General features: G+C 39.1%; 1 protein-coding gene across 5 annotated transcripts in view; it reads right to left on the bottom strand.

Moving 5' to 3' along the window:
• Window positions 1–18,859, bottom strand: part of NBEA (neurobeachin) — a gene marked incomplete at both ends in the record, with an annotated part of 621,684 nt that overhangs the window by 38,637 nt on the left and 564,188 nt on the right. For all 5 annotated transcript variants that reach the window (XM_080719963.1, XM_080719960.1, XM_080719962.1 and 2 more), the window contains one exon: window positions 16,014–16,166. In XM_080719963.1, the coding sequence (XP_080576089.1) occupies window positions 16,014–16,166 (153 nt within the window). The remainder of the gene's footprint in view (window positions 1–16,013; window positions 16,167–18,859) is intronic.

The raw sequence follows: 18,859 nt of genomic DNA, 5'->3' as shown, positions 1-18,859 counted from the left end.
CAACCATGTGCAAAAAAAAAAAAAAAAAATAAATAAATAAATAAATAAATAAATCTTAGATACCAGTAAAAAAGGATTGATAAAATTTATTATTTTGTTAAAGTAAAACCATTATTGAATGAAATGCCTCATGCAATCACAAGAGTCAGAGAGAATTATGGCTTTCACTAATTTGAGTTCTTAAAATGTATTTATTTTCTTTATCTCAATCTTCTACTTTCATTTCCTTCCTCCCCCAGGACCAACAACTGTTAGCGTGTTAATGTCTCCTTTGCACGTGCTCTTATAAAGCGTTACTCATTCCTTGTGTGCATGTGGTTTTGATCTATAACACGGTCTAGGATTACAGATTTTATTTTATTTCTTAGTGCTTTCACTTAGCATGGGTTTTACGATGCACCTATGCTATTACTTGTGCAGCGACTCCATTGCTTCTCAGGGCTGCGTAGAACTCCAACAATAAGCATGGGGCTGCCTCTAACACCAGGTGACACAAGGCTGTGATCAATGTCCCTGCCCGCCCCCCCTCGGCAGGCGTTTTGAATCTGTGAGAACTTGTTTGGACTCGTAACCTGGAGCAGTACTGGTGTGTCACCACAATGGATTTGTGCACAGTCTGTCTGAGTTATATAAGTGCTCAATTAATTGCTTTTCAATATGGCTGTCTTCTCTCCACTCCCTCCAGCAGTACATGAAGTTTCTCCATCTCCAAGTCTCCATTGACTTTTGGCATTATCTGAGTTTCTAATTCTGGCCAGTGTAATAGACACAAGACAATATCTCGTTTTAAACTGCATCCTGACTATTGACAAATTTGGGATATTTTTCATATGCTTGCTGGTGTTTTGAATTTCCTCTTCTATAATTACTGTTTATACCTTTTGCTATTTTTTATGGAGGTTTCTGTCTTTATGTTGTTGATTTGAAAAAGTTCTTTGGGTATTTCAGGTAACAGTTCCTTGTTGGTTTCAAACATTGTGGTTATACTCTCTTCTATGTCATATATCAATTAGATTTTCCCATGTTTTTTGTTGGAGCCAAAATTCTTATTCTTTAAATTAAACTGAACTTTTTGGTACTGGGGATTGAACTCTACCTCTGTGTTATACACCTTGTTACTTTTTATTTAAAACAGAGTCTTGCTAAAGCAGTTGATGAGGTTCTCCCCAAGTTGTTGAGGCTTGTCTTTAGCCTTTAATTCTCCAATCTCAGCCTCCCAAATACTCAGATTACAGGAGTTTGCTACCATGCTCAGATTTGTTTCTTCTGATCTTAAAGGGTTAAACCACAAAGTGATAATGCAACACGCGCACACACACACACACACACACACACACACACACACACACGTTGAGTATACTGATACTGTATTATGGCCATACATGAAACAGGTCCTATTTCTTTTCTTTTTCACTTCAAATACTTTGGAATCAGTATCATCCTATCATCATAACATGAAGTGCCTGGCTTCTTATGTTTTCTGAAATAACTTGTATAAATGTCTCTTGAAAATTTGGTAAAATTTTGCCTAGAAAATAATATAGGTATTGAATTTTCTGAGGGGACAGAAAAATTTTACCAAGTTTCTTAGGCTTATAAATCTCAATATTTTTATTTTATTCAGTTTTCATCCATTTTGTCTCAAGTTTTAAAATTTGCTTATAGTTGTTTGTAATGATTTTTAAAGCAAACTTATAACATTATTTTGATTATTCTTTAATAAATTTTAGTCCGTATATTAGAAAGGCAGCATGGTTAATCAAATGATAGTTATTGTTAAATAATTTTCTATGAGCCAGGTGTGGTGGCTCATACCTATAATCCCAGTACTTGAGAAACTGAGACAGGAAGATCAGTTTCAAGGCCAGTGCATTATAATTTAAGGAGACCCTATTTCAAAATAAAAAGTATAAAAGGCTCAGTGGTAGAGTATTCTTTGGTTCAGTCCTCAGTACCACATGACAAAAAAATTTTGTACAGTACTTTTTTTTGTTATAAAATTAAATGACAGAGACAGAAGCTAAACAAATAAAGTCTTATAGATTTTCTGTCTTGCCAGTTACTATACAGAAGGAAAAAAAAATCCAGTTTAGAACATTTAAAAGCTAAATCCAGTTCAAAGTAAAATGGATATCTAAGAACTGAATATTAGCTATCACATTAATTAAAGCACAAGCATCTAATATAAGCTGAAGCTGATACCAAGGATTTTTGTTGTACTATAAATAGTTATTAATCTGTTACTAAATACATGACAACTGCTATTTGTTCTTTTCTGAACTGTTTTCATAAATGAACTCACTGTGGACTTTGAAACAAGATTTTAGTATAATTCTTACAAATGAAAAAATATAAAAAAACACTTGATTAAGAAGCTATTAGTGTCATAATGGTCTTAATAGCTTTCTTTACCATCTACTTGCATATCTAAAAGCAGAAGCAATTGCCTTAAGCCCAGATAAACCAATTCCCAATCCATAACTCTACCCTGGGGATCTGGGAGGAAGGAAATAAAGAGAGATAGGAAGGCAGAGAGGGTATCACTTAGATGGATAATACTTACCTAATTCTAATTTCCATTTTTTCTCATGGGTATTAGACAGCAGAGAATCTCTCTCTAATAGGTTTGGCATAAAGCCTTTCTGAAACTTATGAAAAAGAAAAATAGGCTACTGACATTAACTGTAAAAGTGGTCATTTCTCCTGAATTCTTTTTTAAGAGTATACTGAATTACCATCTCTTCTAGAGATGGGAAACAAACAAACAAACAAAAGTTCCCATTCTTTTCTCTTATTACCCCCATTTTTTTAATAATAAAATATCCTCAGAACAGAGTTGCATATATTGCAGGTGGCAATTAGAAAATTAAATTCCTACCTCTAATGTGTCTATGCCATCTTTTCTTTGTGATTAAACACAAGTTTTAGCTATTACTACTTCAACTGTTCCAACTGCTTTAAGTAAAGGAACATAGTTGTTTTAAATGTTTCTTTCTCAGGGGTTAAGTTGTTCCTTGACAAATTGTTTCATGACTTAACTGGTTACTGAATGTATAATACACAGGATCACTGCCTTGTCCTCATCGCTCTCCAAACGCTCTGCAGCCAACTGTGACCTCTTTCTACTGCAATCCGCTGCATCCTGCTGGGGGCGCTGGCTCCTGAAGCCACCTTGCTCACAGGCTCACAGGGCATCCTCCGTCTCCGGCTTCCCAGGGCTCCTCCGTTCAGCCTAAGCCTCACCTGGTCCAGGCCTCTCAAACCTTGATACATGTCCTGGACTCCAGGTGCACAGACTCCAGGTGACCTCTCTGCCTTCCCTGCTCCTTTCTCCCTAATCTAAAAGCATTTCCTCCTCCTTGTATTTCTGAAGTCGTAACTACCCTTCTGAGTCAGTCCCCTGTGTGCTTCTTGAGTTCCCCAGAACTTGCCTTTTCTCTTGTGAATTTACTCAGAACATAGGACACCCTTCTGTCACTTAATGAAGATAATGCATACAAAATTACTTGTGAGACTGATTTACATACAAACTGTAAAGTGCTCAACAAAGGAATGGGGTTATTACCAATTAATACTTCCTTGTTTCAAAAGTATAATATTGGGGCCTCAGAGAGTAAGCCGTGGGAAGATGGGGATTATCTATCACTCTTAAATGATCATTGAATAAGAAGTGTTTAGTCAATATTTATTGTTCAGCTAATTAAAATAATAGACAAGATGTGATTGTTACAAGAGGAAGGAATAAAAAAAAATAACAAAACAGTGACAAGGGTTGAGGTTAGGGCTGGGAAAGACATCCTGCTATGTTCCTGAGGCTGTCCTCCAAACTGTGACCCTCCTATCTCAGCCTCCCAAGCCCTGGAATTACAGGTGTGTGCCAGCATGCTCAGCTTGGATTAACTTTTACTACTTTCACTGCTCCCCCAGTGCAAGCCACCATCATCTCTCCCAGTACCTCTGAACAGATCCCTGATGCCACACCTGTTCATTCCCAATATTCAGCCAGTGTTCCTTTCACACTTCTGCTCAAAGCATCGAGATGACTGCGCGTGCTGCTCAGGCAGGGTGAAAGACACAGTGCTCCTGAGGCCCTTCAAGAGCTGTGCGACTGGTTATTGTTGGTTCTCTTCTCCTAGTAGATGGCCACACGCTCTCCCCACCCTGGCACACTGGTCTCCTCGCCAAGCACATCCCGCCTGGGTGGCCTGCTCCACATGTCCCCTCTGCCTGCAATGTCTGTCTGCAGTGTCACTCTGCAATGTCACTGCTGTCTGCAATGTCACTCTGCTCCTCCCCTGGCCTCCTTCCCGGCTCTGCCTCAGTGAGAGGCAATCTGAGCCCTCCCTGTACTCCTGATCCCTTACCTTGCCTGTTTTTTTTTTTTTTTTTTTGCGGGTCTGGAGATGGAACCCAGGGGCATTCGACCTCCGAGCTACACCCCCTGCCCTATTTTTTATTCTATATTTTTGAAACCAGGTCTCACTGAGTTGTGGAGGGCCTCACTAAGTAGCTGAGCCTGTCCACGAACCGCGATCCTCCGGTCTCAGCCTCCCAAATACTGGGATTACAAGCGTGCGCCACCACGCCCAGCCCTTGCCTGGTTTTTAAATTTTGCCTATTTATTGCTCATTATCTCTTGACTGAAAGCACACTCAGTGAGAGCAGAGATCCTTGCCAGTTCACTGATGCACTGCGCCCATGCAAAATGGCCTGCAACACTAAGAGTTCCCTATTGAATTGAATAAATGCTCCTCAGAGTTCTTTTTTTAAGCAAGGTGTTTCATGTTTTAGAATTACCCCCAATTTCAAATCATTATCTGTCACAAAAGGGATTTCTTTCCAATATTAACATTTTGTAAAGGTGTAGTGCAGTGAAAGCAAAAGTTAACTGAGACAGACACTTGCACCTCAAAGCGCCAGGGAACACGCTGCAGGCTGGGATCACTCTGCACCGGGTCTCGGCAACAGGCATGTGCCGGGCGGGGGCACGGGCGAGTTGATCACTGCACACCCCCAAAAGGCCTTTTTTCAAAACACAAATTTTAAGTAGGGTAGATTATGATTGATGGACCCAGCATCAGGGTAATGCTATCTGAGATACTTTCTACTTCTGTCCTCTGTCAGGAGGTCAGATTATAATCATGTTAGAACTGAACACAATTCTTTATTAATGTTTCATGAGTAAGTCAGTCATAATCAGGCTAGCCTTGGGTAAATAAAGCAAGCCATTCTTGATGTATAAACTCAATGCATTTAAAATGTATTGAAATGTCTACTGAAAGTGACTATATTACTTGTCTAGGATTTCTAATGAGACCAAATTTTGAATTTCACAGTTTTTCAGGAAAACAATAATTCTTTTCACTGTATTTACAAAGCATAGACAATTCTAACCAATTAGATATGTTACTGTCCCCAACTTAAGCAACAACGATAACAGCACTGGACTAAAACAAATGCATCATTAAAAAATCATAATACCATTGTGTGTGTGTGTGTGTGTGTGTGTGTGTGTGTGTGTGTGTGTGTGTGTGTGTGTGTGTGTGTGTGTGTGTGTGTGTGTGTGTGGTTAAGGGCTGGAACCCAGGGATATTCTACCTCTGAGCTACACCCCCAGACCTATTTTATTTCTTATTTTGAAACAGGGTCTCACCAAGTTGCAGATGGTCTCACTAAGTTGCTGAGGCTGGCCATGAACCTGCCATTCTACTGTTTCAGCCTTCCAAGTACTGGGATTAATTGTATACACCACAATGCCTGGCTACCATTTTACTTTTAAAAATATTTTGTAAAGCCGGGCATGATGGAGCATGCTTGAACCCCAGTACTTTGGAGGCTAAGGCAGGAGGGTTGCAGGTTCAGGACAGCCTCAGATACTTTGTGAGGCTCTAAGCAACTTCGTGAGACCCTGCATCAAAATATAAAATAAATATTAGGGCTGGGGGTGTAGCCCAGCAATAGAATGCCCCTGGATTCAATCCTTAGTGATGCAAAAAAAAAAAAAAAAAAAAGGTTGTGCACACTTGAGGCTGCTATAATGTATCAAAGACTTGTTTAATTGTTGGCATAGTAAAATGAAGCTGAACATTTAAATAATCAGCGATATCATTGCTTTGTTATTTTGTCTTCTTGCCTTGAATTTCTTAATGACAACTTGAAAGAAGGAGGAGGGAATGCTCATGGATACAGAACACTAATCCATGCTGAGATGAAGTCTTTCTAGCACTGTGAATGTCACTTCTTTGGGATATATGACATTTTCATTTGATACTTTAGGCTCATTACAAAAGACTCCTTCAAATAACTGAAGATAATCCTAGTCCAAATTACGAATATACTGAGCACATTTTCTCTAAACCTGTTTCATAAGACCAAAATCTCATATGAACTACCCAGTCAATATGAAGTTAGAGACTTATTATTTTCTTTTTCGTGGTACTGGGGATTGAACCCAGGGGCATTTTATCTCCAAGCTACATCCACAGCCCTATTTATTATTATTATTATTATTATTATTACTATTATTATTATTATTATTATTATTATTTTGGTGGTACTGGGGTTCCTGGAAACCCTTCTACCTCTGCATTACACTCCCAGACCTATTTTTATATTTTTATTTGGAAACAGGGTCTCTTAAGCCAGTGTGGCTGGCTTCAAACCTGTGTGATCCTCCTGTCTCTGCCTCCGAAGTGCAGGATTACAAGTGTGCGCCACCACACCCGGCTTATTCTTTATTTTGAAACAAGGTCCCACTAAGTTGTGGAGGGCGTAAGTAGCTGAGGTTGGCCACAAACCATGATCTTCCTGTCTCAGCCTCCCAAGTCCTGGGATTACAAGCATGCACTACCACACATGGCTAAGAAACTTTTAATGGTACAGAACAATATTTGGAAATAAAAAATATTTTAACACTTCTATACTTTATTCCAGTGCCCAGGCTTTGTATACTATAGAAATATACACCAAATAAATATTCCTTTCACAAAAATTGGCAATATGTAGGTCACTGGAACAACAGTAGGATAGGAACACTGACCAAAACCTAGAGTGGGTAAACCTATGGGAAGACGTTGTGAAGGAGAGAACTCGGTGAAAGGAAAGCAGCCGGGGCACCGAGGAGCACTGCGGAGAGGCAGTGCGTGTGGCAGGACACCTGTCCATGGCTCTGCAGCTGGTGACTGTCCCAGCCACAGGCAGAGCTTTGGGTTTGCCTTTCTGCTCCAATTCTAAGCAAATGATGGCTATCAAAAGATGTGTGGGAGCTCTCCCCCTTTCTATTCTGTATTTTTTTTTTCTTTTGGTGGTGGTACCGAGGATTGAACTCAGGGGCATTAAACCTAAGGATGATCCAACAGAAGACAGAAAGAAGAAACTTCTCAAGCCACCCATTATGTGCTGGGCACTGCCTGCATAGGATCTATTTACCCTGGAACTGCTCTTGGGTAATGCAGGGATCAAATACCGGGGCAACTCAGTTTCCCCAAATGTGCAGCAAATATTCATTTATGCAAATTATACAATTGTTATTTGATTCCATGCAGCAAAGGGCTACTTCACAAGTCCTTCTACCTTCATCAATAAAATAATAGAAAACTGGTCAGAACAGAGAGCCTAGTGCCTTATTTCTTCATGAATACAAGTTGGAACTCATTACTTAAAAAAGAATTCACTATTCATTTCTTTTTTTTGTGTGTGTGTGTGTGGTACTGGGGGTGGAACCCAGAGGCTTTCTACCTCCGGGTTATACTCCCAGACCTATTTTCTATTTTTATTTGGAAACAGGGTCTCACTAAGTTGCTGAGAGCCTCACTAAGTAGCTGAGGCTGGCTTCGAACCTGCGCGACCCTCCTGTCTCAGCCTCCCAAGTGCGGGGATTACAAGTGTGTGCCACCACGCCCGGCTTCACTATTCATTTCTGAAAATGTTTTATGTTATTTTCAGACATGGACAAGCACCTGTCCTTCATATTTTAGTCAGTTGTGAAACTTAACTCTTTAGAATATGTGCAAATGAGCCTTTGAGGGACAGTGACTTCACCCAGGTATACGGAAACCTTATAGTTGGTTGCTGGAGCGGCACACACACCTGGCTTAAGGACTACACATTTATGGGTAACTATATGGTGGGACTTATTTTAAAGACACATACCACTGTGCTTAGCGTAAAATCCAGCACTGCTCTAATGTTTAAAATGACAAGATGCAACAAGTAAGAGGTATAGTAATAGATGTCAGCTCTTCAACTGGCAATGTTAGTATCAGGAGTAAATACTTTGTTATATTTAATTTATTTGCAATAAAGTATTCTGAGTAATTATAAAATTATTTGTCATAGTATACATGTACTTTATTCTCTGTTAAAATAAGAGGAAGAAGCTATTTCAGAGTCTAAATAGTCTTTATGGTGTTATAACATTTCTCAGGCTGTTTCTCTCTTTTTTTTACTATTTATTTATTTTTATTTTTATTGGTGCACTGTAGTCATACATCTTAATGGAGTACAAGATAGTAGAGGCATACATGCACACATCACTCATTTAGCCCTTCCCCAATCTCCACCCCATTTCCTCACCCTCCCTCCTTCCCATGTTTGGCTTAGTGATTGACTACTCTGATAGAGGACTAATATCTAGAATATACAGAGAACTCAAGAAACTCAGCACTAAGAAAATAAATAACTAGCCAGGTGTGGTGGCGCACGCTTGTAATCCCAGCATCCGGGAGGCTGAGACTGGAGGATTGCAATTCTTGGACAGCCTCAGCTACTTAGTGAGGCCCTCTGCAACTTAGTGAGACCCTTTTTCAAAATAAAGAATAAAAGGCCGGGCGTGGTGGCTCACGCTTGTAATCCCTGCGCTTGGGAGGCAGAGACAGGAGGATCGTACAGGTTCGAAGCCAGCCGTGTGCTGGCTTAGGAGACCCTGTTTCCAAATAAAAATGTAACAATAGGTCTGGAGTGTAGCCCGGAGGTAGAAGGGCTTCCAGGAACCCCAGTACCACCAAAAAATAAATAAAGAAAGAAAGAATAAAAAATTGGGCAGGGGGTATAGTTTGGAGGTCAAATGCCCCTGGGTTCCATCCCCAGACCCGGAAGAGAAAGAAAGAAAGAAAGAAAGAAAGAAAGAAAGAAAGAAAGAAAGAAAGAAAGAAAGAAAGAAAGAAAGAAAGAAAGAGAGAAATGAAGGAAGAAAGAAAGAAAACAAATAACTCAATCAAAAAGTAGGCAAGTGAACTAAATAGACACTTCACAAATGAAGAAATTTAAATGGCCATTAAATGTATGAAAAAATGCTCAATATCATTAGCAATCAGAGAGATGCAAATCAAAACTACCCTAAGATTTCACCTACCTCCAACTAGAATGGCAATCATTCAAAACACAAACAATAACAAATGCTGGTGAGGATGTGGAGAAGCGGGAACTCTAAAACATTGTTGGTGGGATTGCAAATTAGTGCAACCACTTTGGAAAACAGTATGGAGGATCCTCAGAAGAATGGAAATGAACTGACCACTTCTGGGTATCTACCCAAAGGAATGGACACCAAACTACCAAACTAATGCATGTGTATCTATGTTCATAGCTGTACAATTCACCATTGCCAAACTATGGAACCAGCCAAGATGTCTATCAACAAATGATGGATTACAAAACTGTGGGATATGTACACAATGGAATTTTACTCAGCCATATAGAAGAAAAAAATTATGTTATTTACAAGGAAATAGATGGAACTGGAGAATATTATGCTAAGTGAGATTAGTCAATCACAAAGAGTAAGAAACTGGATGCTCTTCCTAATATGTGGAAGCTAGGGAGAAAATGGGTCATAGGAGGAACTGTCGACAAAGAAGGAGATACTATAGATGAGCAAATAAGGTGACCTAACTGAGGGGGGTGAGAGGGAGGAAGAGAAATTCCCTAATGTACATGATATAATTCACAAACATATCAAAGGCTGTTTCTATTGATGAATAATCTTTTTTTTTTTTTTTTTTTTGGTGGTACTGGGGTTCTTGGAAGCCCTTCTACCTCTGGGCTACACTCCCAGACCCATTTTTACATTTTTATTTGGAAACAGGGTCTCCTAAGCCAGCGCGCGCGGCTGGCTTTTTACCTGCGTGATCCTCCTGTCTCTGCCTCCCAAGCGCGGGGATTACAAGCGTGCGCCACCACGCCCGGCCGATGAATAATCTTTTAATTCTCGTACTAAAACTCAAGTGAAGCTAGATGTGGTGGGTCACATCTATAATCCCACTACTTGGGAGACTGAGTGAGAAGGATAACAGGTTTGAGGTCAGCCTCAGCAATTTAGTGAGACCCTGTTTAAAAATAAAAAATAAAATGGGACTAGGAGTATAGTTCAGAGGTAGAATGTTCCTGGATTCCATCCCCAGTACCAAAACAAACAAACAAAACAAAACAAAACAAAATGGATTAGGATATAGCTCAGGGTAGAATGCCCATGGATTCCACCCCTAACAACCCCTCCCCCAAGCCCAACCATAAAACCACAAGTGATATGCAATTGGGAACTAGGTGTTTTTAAGGGATTTTACAAAACCTATGTGAGTTGGGTGTGGTGGTGCACGCTTATAATCTCAGCATTTGGGAGGCTGAGACAGGATCTCGGAACGCGGACAGCCTCTGCTACTTAGTGAGGTCCTCCGCAACTCAGAGACCCTGTTTCAAGATAAAGAGTAAAAAATAAGGCTGGGGGTATAGCTCAGAGGTAAAATGATGCTGGGTTACAACATCAGTCCCACAAAAAACCAAAAACAAAAAACAACTATGTGATCATATGAATAATTAGTCAGGCAGAGAGTCCTTGATGAAAAATCTAGATTGATTTTCAAGTCATCTATAAAGCTGTATTTAATATAAAATGTAAAGACTACATGTGGGTCTATTACATTCAGAATTCCAGTCTACTATGCCAGGTCCACCCAGTTAGAAAGCACTTGGGTTCAAGCCTTCCACCAGCTATTCTGGCTCTCTGAGCTTCAATCTCCTCATTCAAGTAAAGGATTCATTTTAGCTTTAAAATCCAATGATTCCAGCTGGGCGTGGTGGTGCACACTTGTAATCCCCGTACTTGGGAGGCTGAGACAGGAGGATCACGCAGGTTCGAAGCCAGCCTCAGCTACTTAGGCTCTTAGCAATTTAGTGAGACCCTGTTTCCAAAAAATATATTAAACAAAGGTCTGTGAGTGTAGACCGGAGATGGAAGGCCCTGAATTTCATCCCCAGCACCCACCCCTAAAAAAAAAAAAAAAAAAAAAAAAACCTCCAGTGATTCCAAAGCTTAGAATGTAAGTGAATGTCATTTTCTCCATTGTGTGTGTGTGGGGGAGTACTGGGCATGAATGAACCCAGGGGCATTCTGTCTCTAAGTTACACCACGACCCTTTTTTAAAATTTTGAAACAGGGTCTTACTAAGTTGCTGAGGCTGGCCTAGAACCTGCAGTCCTCCTGTCTTGGCCTCACTTCTCCAAGTAAATCATTTGTCCCTTTGCTGAGTAAAGGGAATGGGGGCTCCTCAGCTGTATATAAGCAAAGGTTTTCCTGGCTAGCCCCCTTCCTCCGCACCCTTATGGGGTAAGGCTGGCAGGTGACAGCAGTAGATATGGGGACCAAAGGGCAGGTCCAAAAAGTCACTGTAGTTGGGCCCTGATATAGGTCTAGGGTTGCTTCCCACTCATCTATTTTTTCTTACCCATCACCCTCCCCAAGCTACTTTGACCGCTACTGACCTATCCTAGAGACAGACTATGGCTAAGAACACTAGTACTTTATAAGTAGGTGTTATTTGGTAAGTTAATTGACCTCACTGGGGTGCAGGTTTTACTTATCACAGATTTTTTTGAGGATTTATAAGAATGATAAGCCTGAGGTTCTGGCATGGTATCTGGCAAAAGATAGATACTAAAATATTGGCATAGATTAAAAGCATTATTGTCATTTTGTGTGTATGGCACTGGGGATTGAGCCTCTAAGTTCAATTCTACCTCTGACCTATACCCACAGCCCTATTTTATTCTAAACTTATGCTAAATTGCTGAGGGCCTCACTAAATTGCTGAGGATGGCTTTGAACCTGCCATCCTCCCGTCTCAGCCGCCTAAGTACTGGGATTTCAGGCATCATTATTTTACCTTGGTTAACTTCACACTGAGGTGATTTAGGACTGTCACGGGGCATGGCATAAAGTAACTGAGATTAGGTATCCATCCTGTTTTGTAGCAGTCATCAGCAATACTTCTTAGATTGAGGAAATTCGTGAAAAAAATGTAGGCAGCTACATCTGAGGGGATATGAAGCCCAGGTAGTCAGGAGCTGGTGGTAGCTAAGAAGACATGCAAACTGCATAGTGTCTATAATAACATTTATTTTAATTAATAAGGGCAGGTGTTTTTTTTTATCATTTTGTCTTTCAGTACGTAATTCCTAAATCTTCAATACATCAGACAATGGCCAAATGATGCCAAGTAGAAGCTAAAATAACTTTCTAGCTGAGCTAAAAAATTTACTTTTTCTCCAGAGCCTGGCTTAGTTAGCACTTGAATGATCCCTATTCACTGTAAAGCATTGATACAAAGGGTTTTTTTTTTATCATGGAAGAGATTATAAGCAACAAGCCATAATCATTTTGGCATTAAAGGGAGCTATGGTGATAGCTGTCAATCTAAAGAAGAAAACAAGACAGATACAGAGTTCTATCACTTCATACAATAATAATGGGTATGGAGGAAAACAGACTTGATTTTTAGATTTCAGTTCCATCCTTTGCATAGGAGGATAGTAAGCCAGGGGCAATAAGCTTTAGAAAGATACCCACGAGTAGAAAATCTAGGGATGTCATTTATCTGGCAAGCTTACTTAGTTGGACTGTATTACCACCCAACATGCTAGTTGAAAATCAGAAAAGCACTCATTTTTCTGCAGATTTAGTTAAGAATGTATGGTCTTATTTACTTTATACTGCTACTAATTACCTGATGGCTTCTCAACATAATCACTGATAGCTATCCCTGCATTCAAAAGATTCTGGGTATGATACTGCCCTGCAGATTGGTCTTTAGAAGCATGGCTATCTTTTCTGTTTCAAGTACGCATATCAGTAATAAATTTATTAAGTCTAGGAAAATAATCTCTAATTATATGTGCTTAAAAGTATTTTCCCCAGCCTATGGCTTGTCTGTTAATTATTTAGCAGCACTATTTTATTAGTTTTTAATTTTTTATGTGGATCATATTGAAATTGGCATACATTCAGACTGTGTTTGGTGTCCTCTCCACCCCACTTCCCCTTCCTCCCTCCCAAAAATGAGTGTCCAGGTTAACCATGCTACATTCATGCTTTTACACATATTCAGATGTAGCTACTCCATTAATCAATCTCAGCCTTCTTCCTCTCCTACTCTTCCACTTCAGCTTTGCTGAGGTTTCCCCTCCATTATCTGGAGTCCCTCTGGTATTCCTATACTCCCTAGTTTGGGCATATTAGAGAAAACATATGTCCCTTTTCTTTCAGTGCTTGGCCGATCTCACTTAACATAATGTTCTCCAGGTCTTTCCATCTTCTTGAGAATGACATGATTTTGTTCTTCTTTATAGCTGAGTAGTATTCCATTCTGTGTATTTTTCATAATTTTGCAATCCATTCATTTGTTGATGAAGACCTAGGTTGGTTCCATATTTTGGCTATAACAGCACTATTTAAAAAGAAATTTTAATACAGTCCACTTGTCAATGTTTTTATTTATGGCCTATGCTTTTGTCATAGTTATGACATCTCTGTCTAACCTTGGTTCACAAAGACTTCTTATGTTTTCTTCTAGAATTTCTATACTCTTGGGTTTTATACTTCTATGATACATTTTGAGTTAATTTTTCTATATGACATGAAGTAAGAACTAAGGGCCCCAATTTTTGGCATATATTTATGCACTTTTCCAGCACCCATTTTTCTAGCACCAGTATCGGAATGCCAATTCTTCTTTAAAGCCATATCAACTGTCAGTTAAATCAATGAAGAGATCATGATAGCTGGAAAGAGAGAGTGAGCCATGGCAGAGAAGACATTAAGAAGGAGCAAGCCTGTGTGCCTGTAATCCCAGCACTTGGGAGGCGACACAAGGATCACAGGTTCCAGGAGTCTCAGCAAGTAATGAGACTTTCATCAACCTGGTGAGACTTGTTTCAAAACAGAAATAAATAGGGCTGGGGGTGTAGCTTAGAGGTAGAATGCCTCTGGGTTCAATCCCTAGTACTACACACTTTTAGAAGTATGCATTGCAGAAGTACAATCCCTCACACACATTATAAATTGAAGCAATAATTAATCGTTCGGGGATAATAGTATGAAATAACTCCATATGTCTGAAAATGTAAACTTACAGATTAAGAAGTAAGTTGGAATGCACATAACATTTATGCAACACACAAAATTCCCTCAAAGGTGGGTGACAGGACTGCACATATGTCTATCTATCTGGCTGGTGCTTTTAAACACTGGGCTATTGTAAGAAACAACTCTGTAAATTAAAGTACATTAAAACTAGAGTGTTTCTTTTTTTTGTGTGTGTGTGTGGTGCTGGGGATTGAACCCAGGGTCATTCTACCTTCAAATTACACCTCCAGCCCCATTTTATTTTTATTTTTTTGAAACAGTCTTGCTAGGTGATGAGACTCTCACTACTAGCTGAAGCTGTCCTCAAACCTGTGCTCCTCCTGTCCCAGCCTCCCAAGTACTGATATTATAGTTCTGTACTACCATGACCAGCTAAAAAGAGTGTTTCTTAGAAACAAAATATGTTAATGGCAGTGAAGTAAAAACCTGTCTATTGGGGTGGGGGGAAGGAACTATATATGCATGGTTTTGTTTATAACAACTGTCCAGATAGGCAGAGAGATTGAAAGAACAAAAGCAAGAGATTAGGAAAGTAGATTAGTGGTTGTTTGGGGGGAATGGAGAAGTTGGTTTGGGGTTTGCTAATAGGTTTGGGGTTTCTTTATGGTTTGATAAAAATGCTTTCAAATTGTTTGTGGTGGTAGTGACAAGAATCTGTGAATAGGCTATACCCCACTGATTTTTTTCACTTTCAGTGGGTAGATTTTTATGGTATATGAATCATACCTCAATAAAGCTTTTACAGAAAAGGGGACTGAAGTATGCATAGGTCCCACTGCAATATGTGGAACTTATTTCAATTCTGAATCAAAATTTAATAAACTATAAAAAGAAGTAAAACATAATTATGAGAATTAGAAAAACTTGAGAGTGGGTGAAAAGGGTTAACTATTTTAGGTCACTGGTTTTATTGATATAGTCCCTCAAATGACCATGAATAATAGTACTAGAGAGGTTGTTTTATAAAGTGGTTCATTTCCATGTAACAAAACCACATTGAGATCCAAAATATAAAATATATTTAAATCCATAAAATTCCTACATGCAAATGTTCTTTTTACACATTTCTTATTTGAACACACAGACATCTGTCATACACATTAAAAAGAGTGTTTACAAGGCAGGTATTCTCTTCTACTGAATCATATTACATCATAAGGTATGTTTCACAGCTTAAATTTCCTACATATAAATATGCTCCAAATGTAATTTTTTCCTGTTTTGAAAGTTTTTTGGAAACAGGGGTTGAGGAATTATATGCATGTATCAGTTACAGTTGACAAAAATAAAGGATGAGTATTTATTTTAGGCACTTTAGAAAATGTGATATCAGTCAACAGACGCTCCTCTGATTGCATTCTCCTTAGGGAGTGAACCTAACTGAATTACCATTCCTTGATTAGTCCTCATGAAAGAAAATCCATGCTACAATAAAGAACACAGCCAGAAGACCACAGTGAAATGCTTCTTTCTTTTTTCTTGAATTTATAGATGTTAAGTGGCAATTTGTAAAAGTTAAAACCAAAACAGTACTTTAGAATATTTTAGTGTCCTGATGACTATTCAAGCAGAAAAAAAAAAAAAAAATCTCTCTTACCATCCTGTTGATCCGTACAAAGTCTTCAGGTTTTTTTGCCCAGGGGGGAAGATCTACATCATTTACCACTACTTCATCTTCTCTGACACCGAGATTATATCCGTTACTGTTGACAAACATCTCTGGTAGGTAGTAGAACTCTGGAATTAGCTCCTGCCAGGGAAAAATGCAGCATATTAAATCCCTTGACAAAAATCGGCTGAATAAAATTATTAACTTATAATTTACCAACTATAAATGGACTTAAATGCTTAATTTGTAAGACCAAGGTTTTAGTTCTATTCTTCATTTAATTTTAGAATCTGAGAAGACTAAACATTTCTCTTGAACAATTTGCTTGACAATTTATATTTCTTTTCTTAATTTTTAATTTTTTTGGTGGTACTGGGGTTCCTCGAAGCCCTTCTACCTCCGGGCTACACTCCCAGACCTATTTTATATTTTTGAAACAGGGTCTCTTAAACCAGCATGGCTGGCTACGAACCTGCGCAATCCTCCTGTCTCTGCCTCCCAAGCGCGGGGATTACAAGCGTGCGCCACCACGCCCGGCTTGACAATTTATGTTTCTAATAAACAATATTTTAAAATGTTATCCATTTCAATTTATTTCACCACAAGTTAGTTAAAGAAAACAAGTATAACACTTAAAAATAGTTCACAATATCAGTAATTGAATACATAAAGGTATATCAAGTCAATGTACTTAAACACCTATTCTGAATATTAATGAACTATTCAAATAATAAGTTATCAGTATCATATGTTAAAAATAACATAATTTTTCTACTTTTCTTTATGACTATGGTAGTAATTACAATACACAATATTTATAAAGAGATTTATGTTTTATCTTTTCACTTGACAAAATATATTTTTTTAGTGCTGGGGATAGAAACCAAGGTCTTGCACATACTACTGTATAAACCCCAGCCACAACTAAATTATTTTTGTACAAACCACTGGATGCAAAAAAGAGATGATATGCAACATTTTGCTTAGTTTTAAACATGTACTGCATAACACTGAAATGTAGGTGTTTTAATAAAGTAGTTGCAAAGAAAGCTTGTTTTATTTATATACAGGAATGTTGTAAGCAACTGGATTCAAGTCATCCTTGTACATGATGCATAATGTCTAGTATAAGGATTATGTTGCTTTAGAAAACTGATTTGAAACCAAAAAGTTTTTACTTGTTATTTAATTTAGTGGGAGAAAATGAAAAGCAAAGCAAACCGCTATAATTTTTGTGTATGCCATTCACATAATCTTTTCCCAAATATTAAGATAAGGGTTAAATTAATAACAAATTACATTGTGAGGAACATAAGACATTTATTTGTGTAATATGATCAACACTAATAACGTAGTATCCGAAATTTGAATCTACTGTGGTCTTCTCTGGGGATGCACAGAAAAAATTAAAACCACCAGATACTGAGGCCTTCAAATAAATTAGGTCCTTAATTTTCTGAGAAAGCATATGCAAAAGCTTTTCCTTCATGGGTTCTCTCATTAAAACCAACATATCTGTTACAGCATGAGTGGGTGTTTATCTTAGCAATGCCGTCTATGAATCTGATCCCATCCCTTAGGACAAAATAGTAACGTTCATTTCCCCCACCATTATGGGAACATAAACAGGTTTATAGAAATGAATTTTCTGCATTAATGGACCTTAGATTTCTGAGAATCAAAGTTTTCTTCTCTTTAAGTCACTTAAATAATAAAAATCTTTCTGAAATTCTTTACATACTTCCCTGACATTTACTTATTTACATAGTAAAGGGTTTGAATTCCAGGCACTGATGGGTACTCAAAACAAAAACTGGACATGACCTGGCTTTTCCATCAAGTAATTCAAAGTCCATCTAAGGGGATGGTGTGCTTTTAAGGAACAAGAATAACAGCTGGAAGGAGGAGCAGAAAGGAGGGCAGGAACTGCAAGTTGGGAAATTCTTTGGTGATGGAGCATTCGAGTAGATCTTGGCTAAGGTGAAGTTGGGAGGAAGGGTCAGGAGACCCTCAGGGAGTTCTGTCGAGGAAGGGCCAGAAGAGGAGTATATAGGTGGAGGGAAGGGAGAACTGGGGAGTGGACCAGGATGAGGGAAGCGAGGGCAGGGGCATAGTGGGCCAGATAATGGAGGAAGTTTGATGAAAGTGATGTTGTTTGGATTACCTCTTATTAGTGACCAAAATCTTAAAGAAAAGTTCTGGACATGGTCAAATTTATTGTACTGAAAGATACTGGGTGACAAAATAAAGGGTGGACTGGAGAGGAGGAAGACTCGGTCCACTGTGCTTGTGGGGAGGAGAACCAGCAACAGCCAGCACAGAGGGAAGACAGGGCAGCTGCGAGGGGTGCGGAGCAGGACACACGTGGGACTATGTCAAAGACAGATGACCTGCAACAGAGCTGACAGGGCAGGGGAGGGGATGGGGATGAGTAAGTCAAGTTGTGGGCCTGTGCAGACATTGGATGGCTCACACTGAGAGGCAAATAGGGATCAACAATAACCTATGTAAAGACCTCAAGGCCACAGTGGACCGCTTGGGAGAGAATCCAGCAAAGTAAAATTTCAATGATCTTATGTGAAGGGGGAAATGAAGGGGCTGAAAGAAAAGCTATAAGGTAAACAGGCTTCTTTGCTAATGGCAATGTGGCTGCACTAGAGGACAGGGAGTGGAAGGTGCTTCAGCAACATTCTGTAAGCAGTGTTGAGATGCGCTTGATTTTCCACCTGGGAAGTGGGGCACTGTCAGTCAGTCACCCAAGGAGCAATTTGGCAAAGGTGTGTGATCACTGATTAGAAGGAAAAAGTAGGAAACCGGGCATGGTGGTGCACACT

The sequence above is a fragment of the Muscardinus avellanarius genome, assembly GCF_963383645.1.
Source record: "Muscardinus avellanarius genome assembly, chromosome: 2".
Lineage (NCBI taxonomy): Eukaryota > Metazoa > Chordata > Mammalia > Rodentia > Gliridae > Muscardinus > Muscardinus avellanarius.
This window is presented reverse-complemented; position numbering and strand designations above follow the sequence as displayed.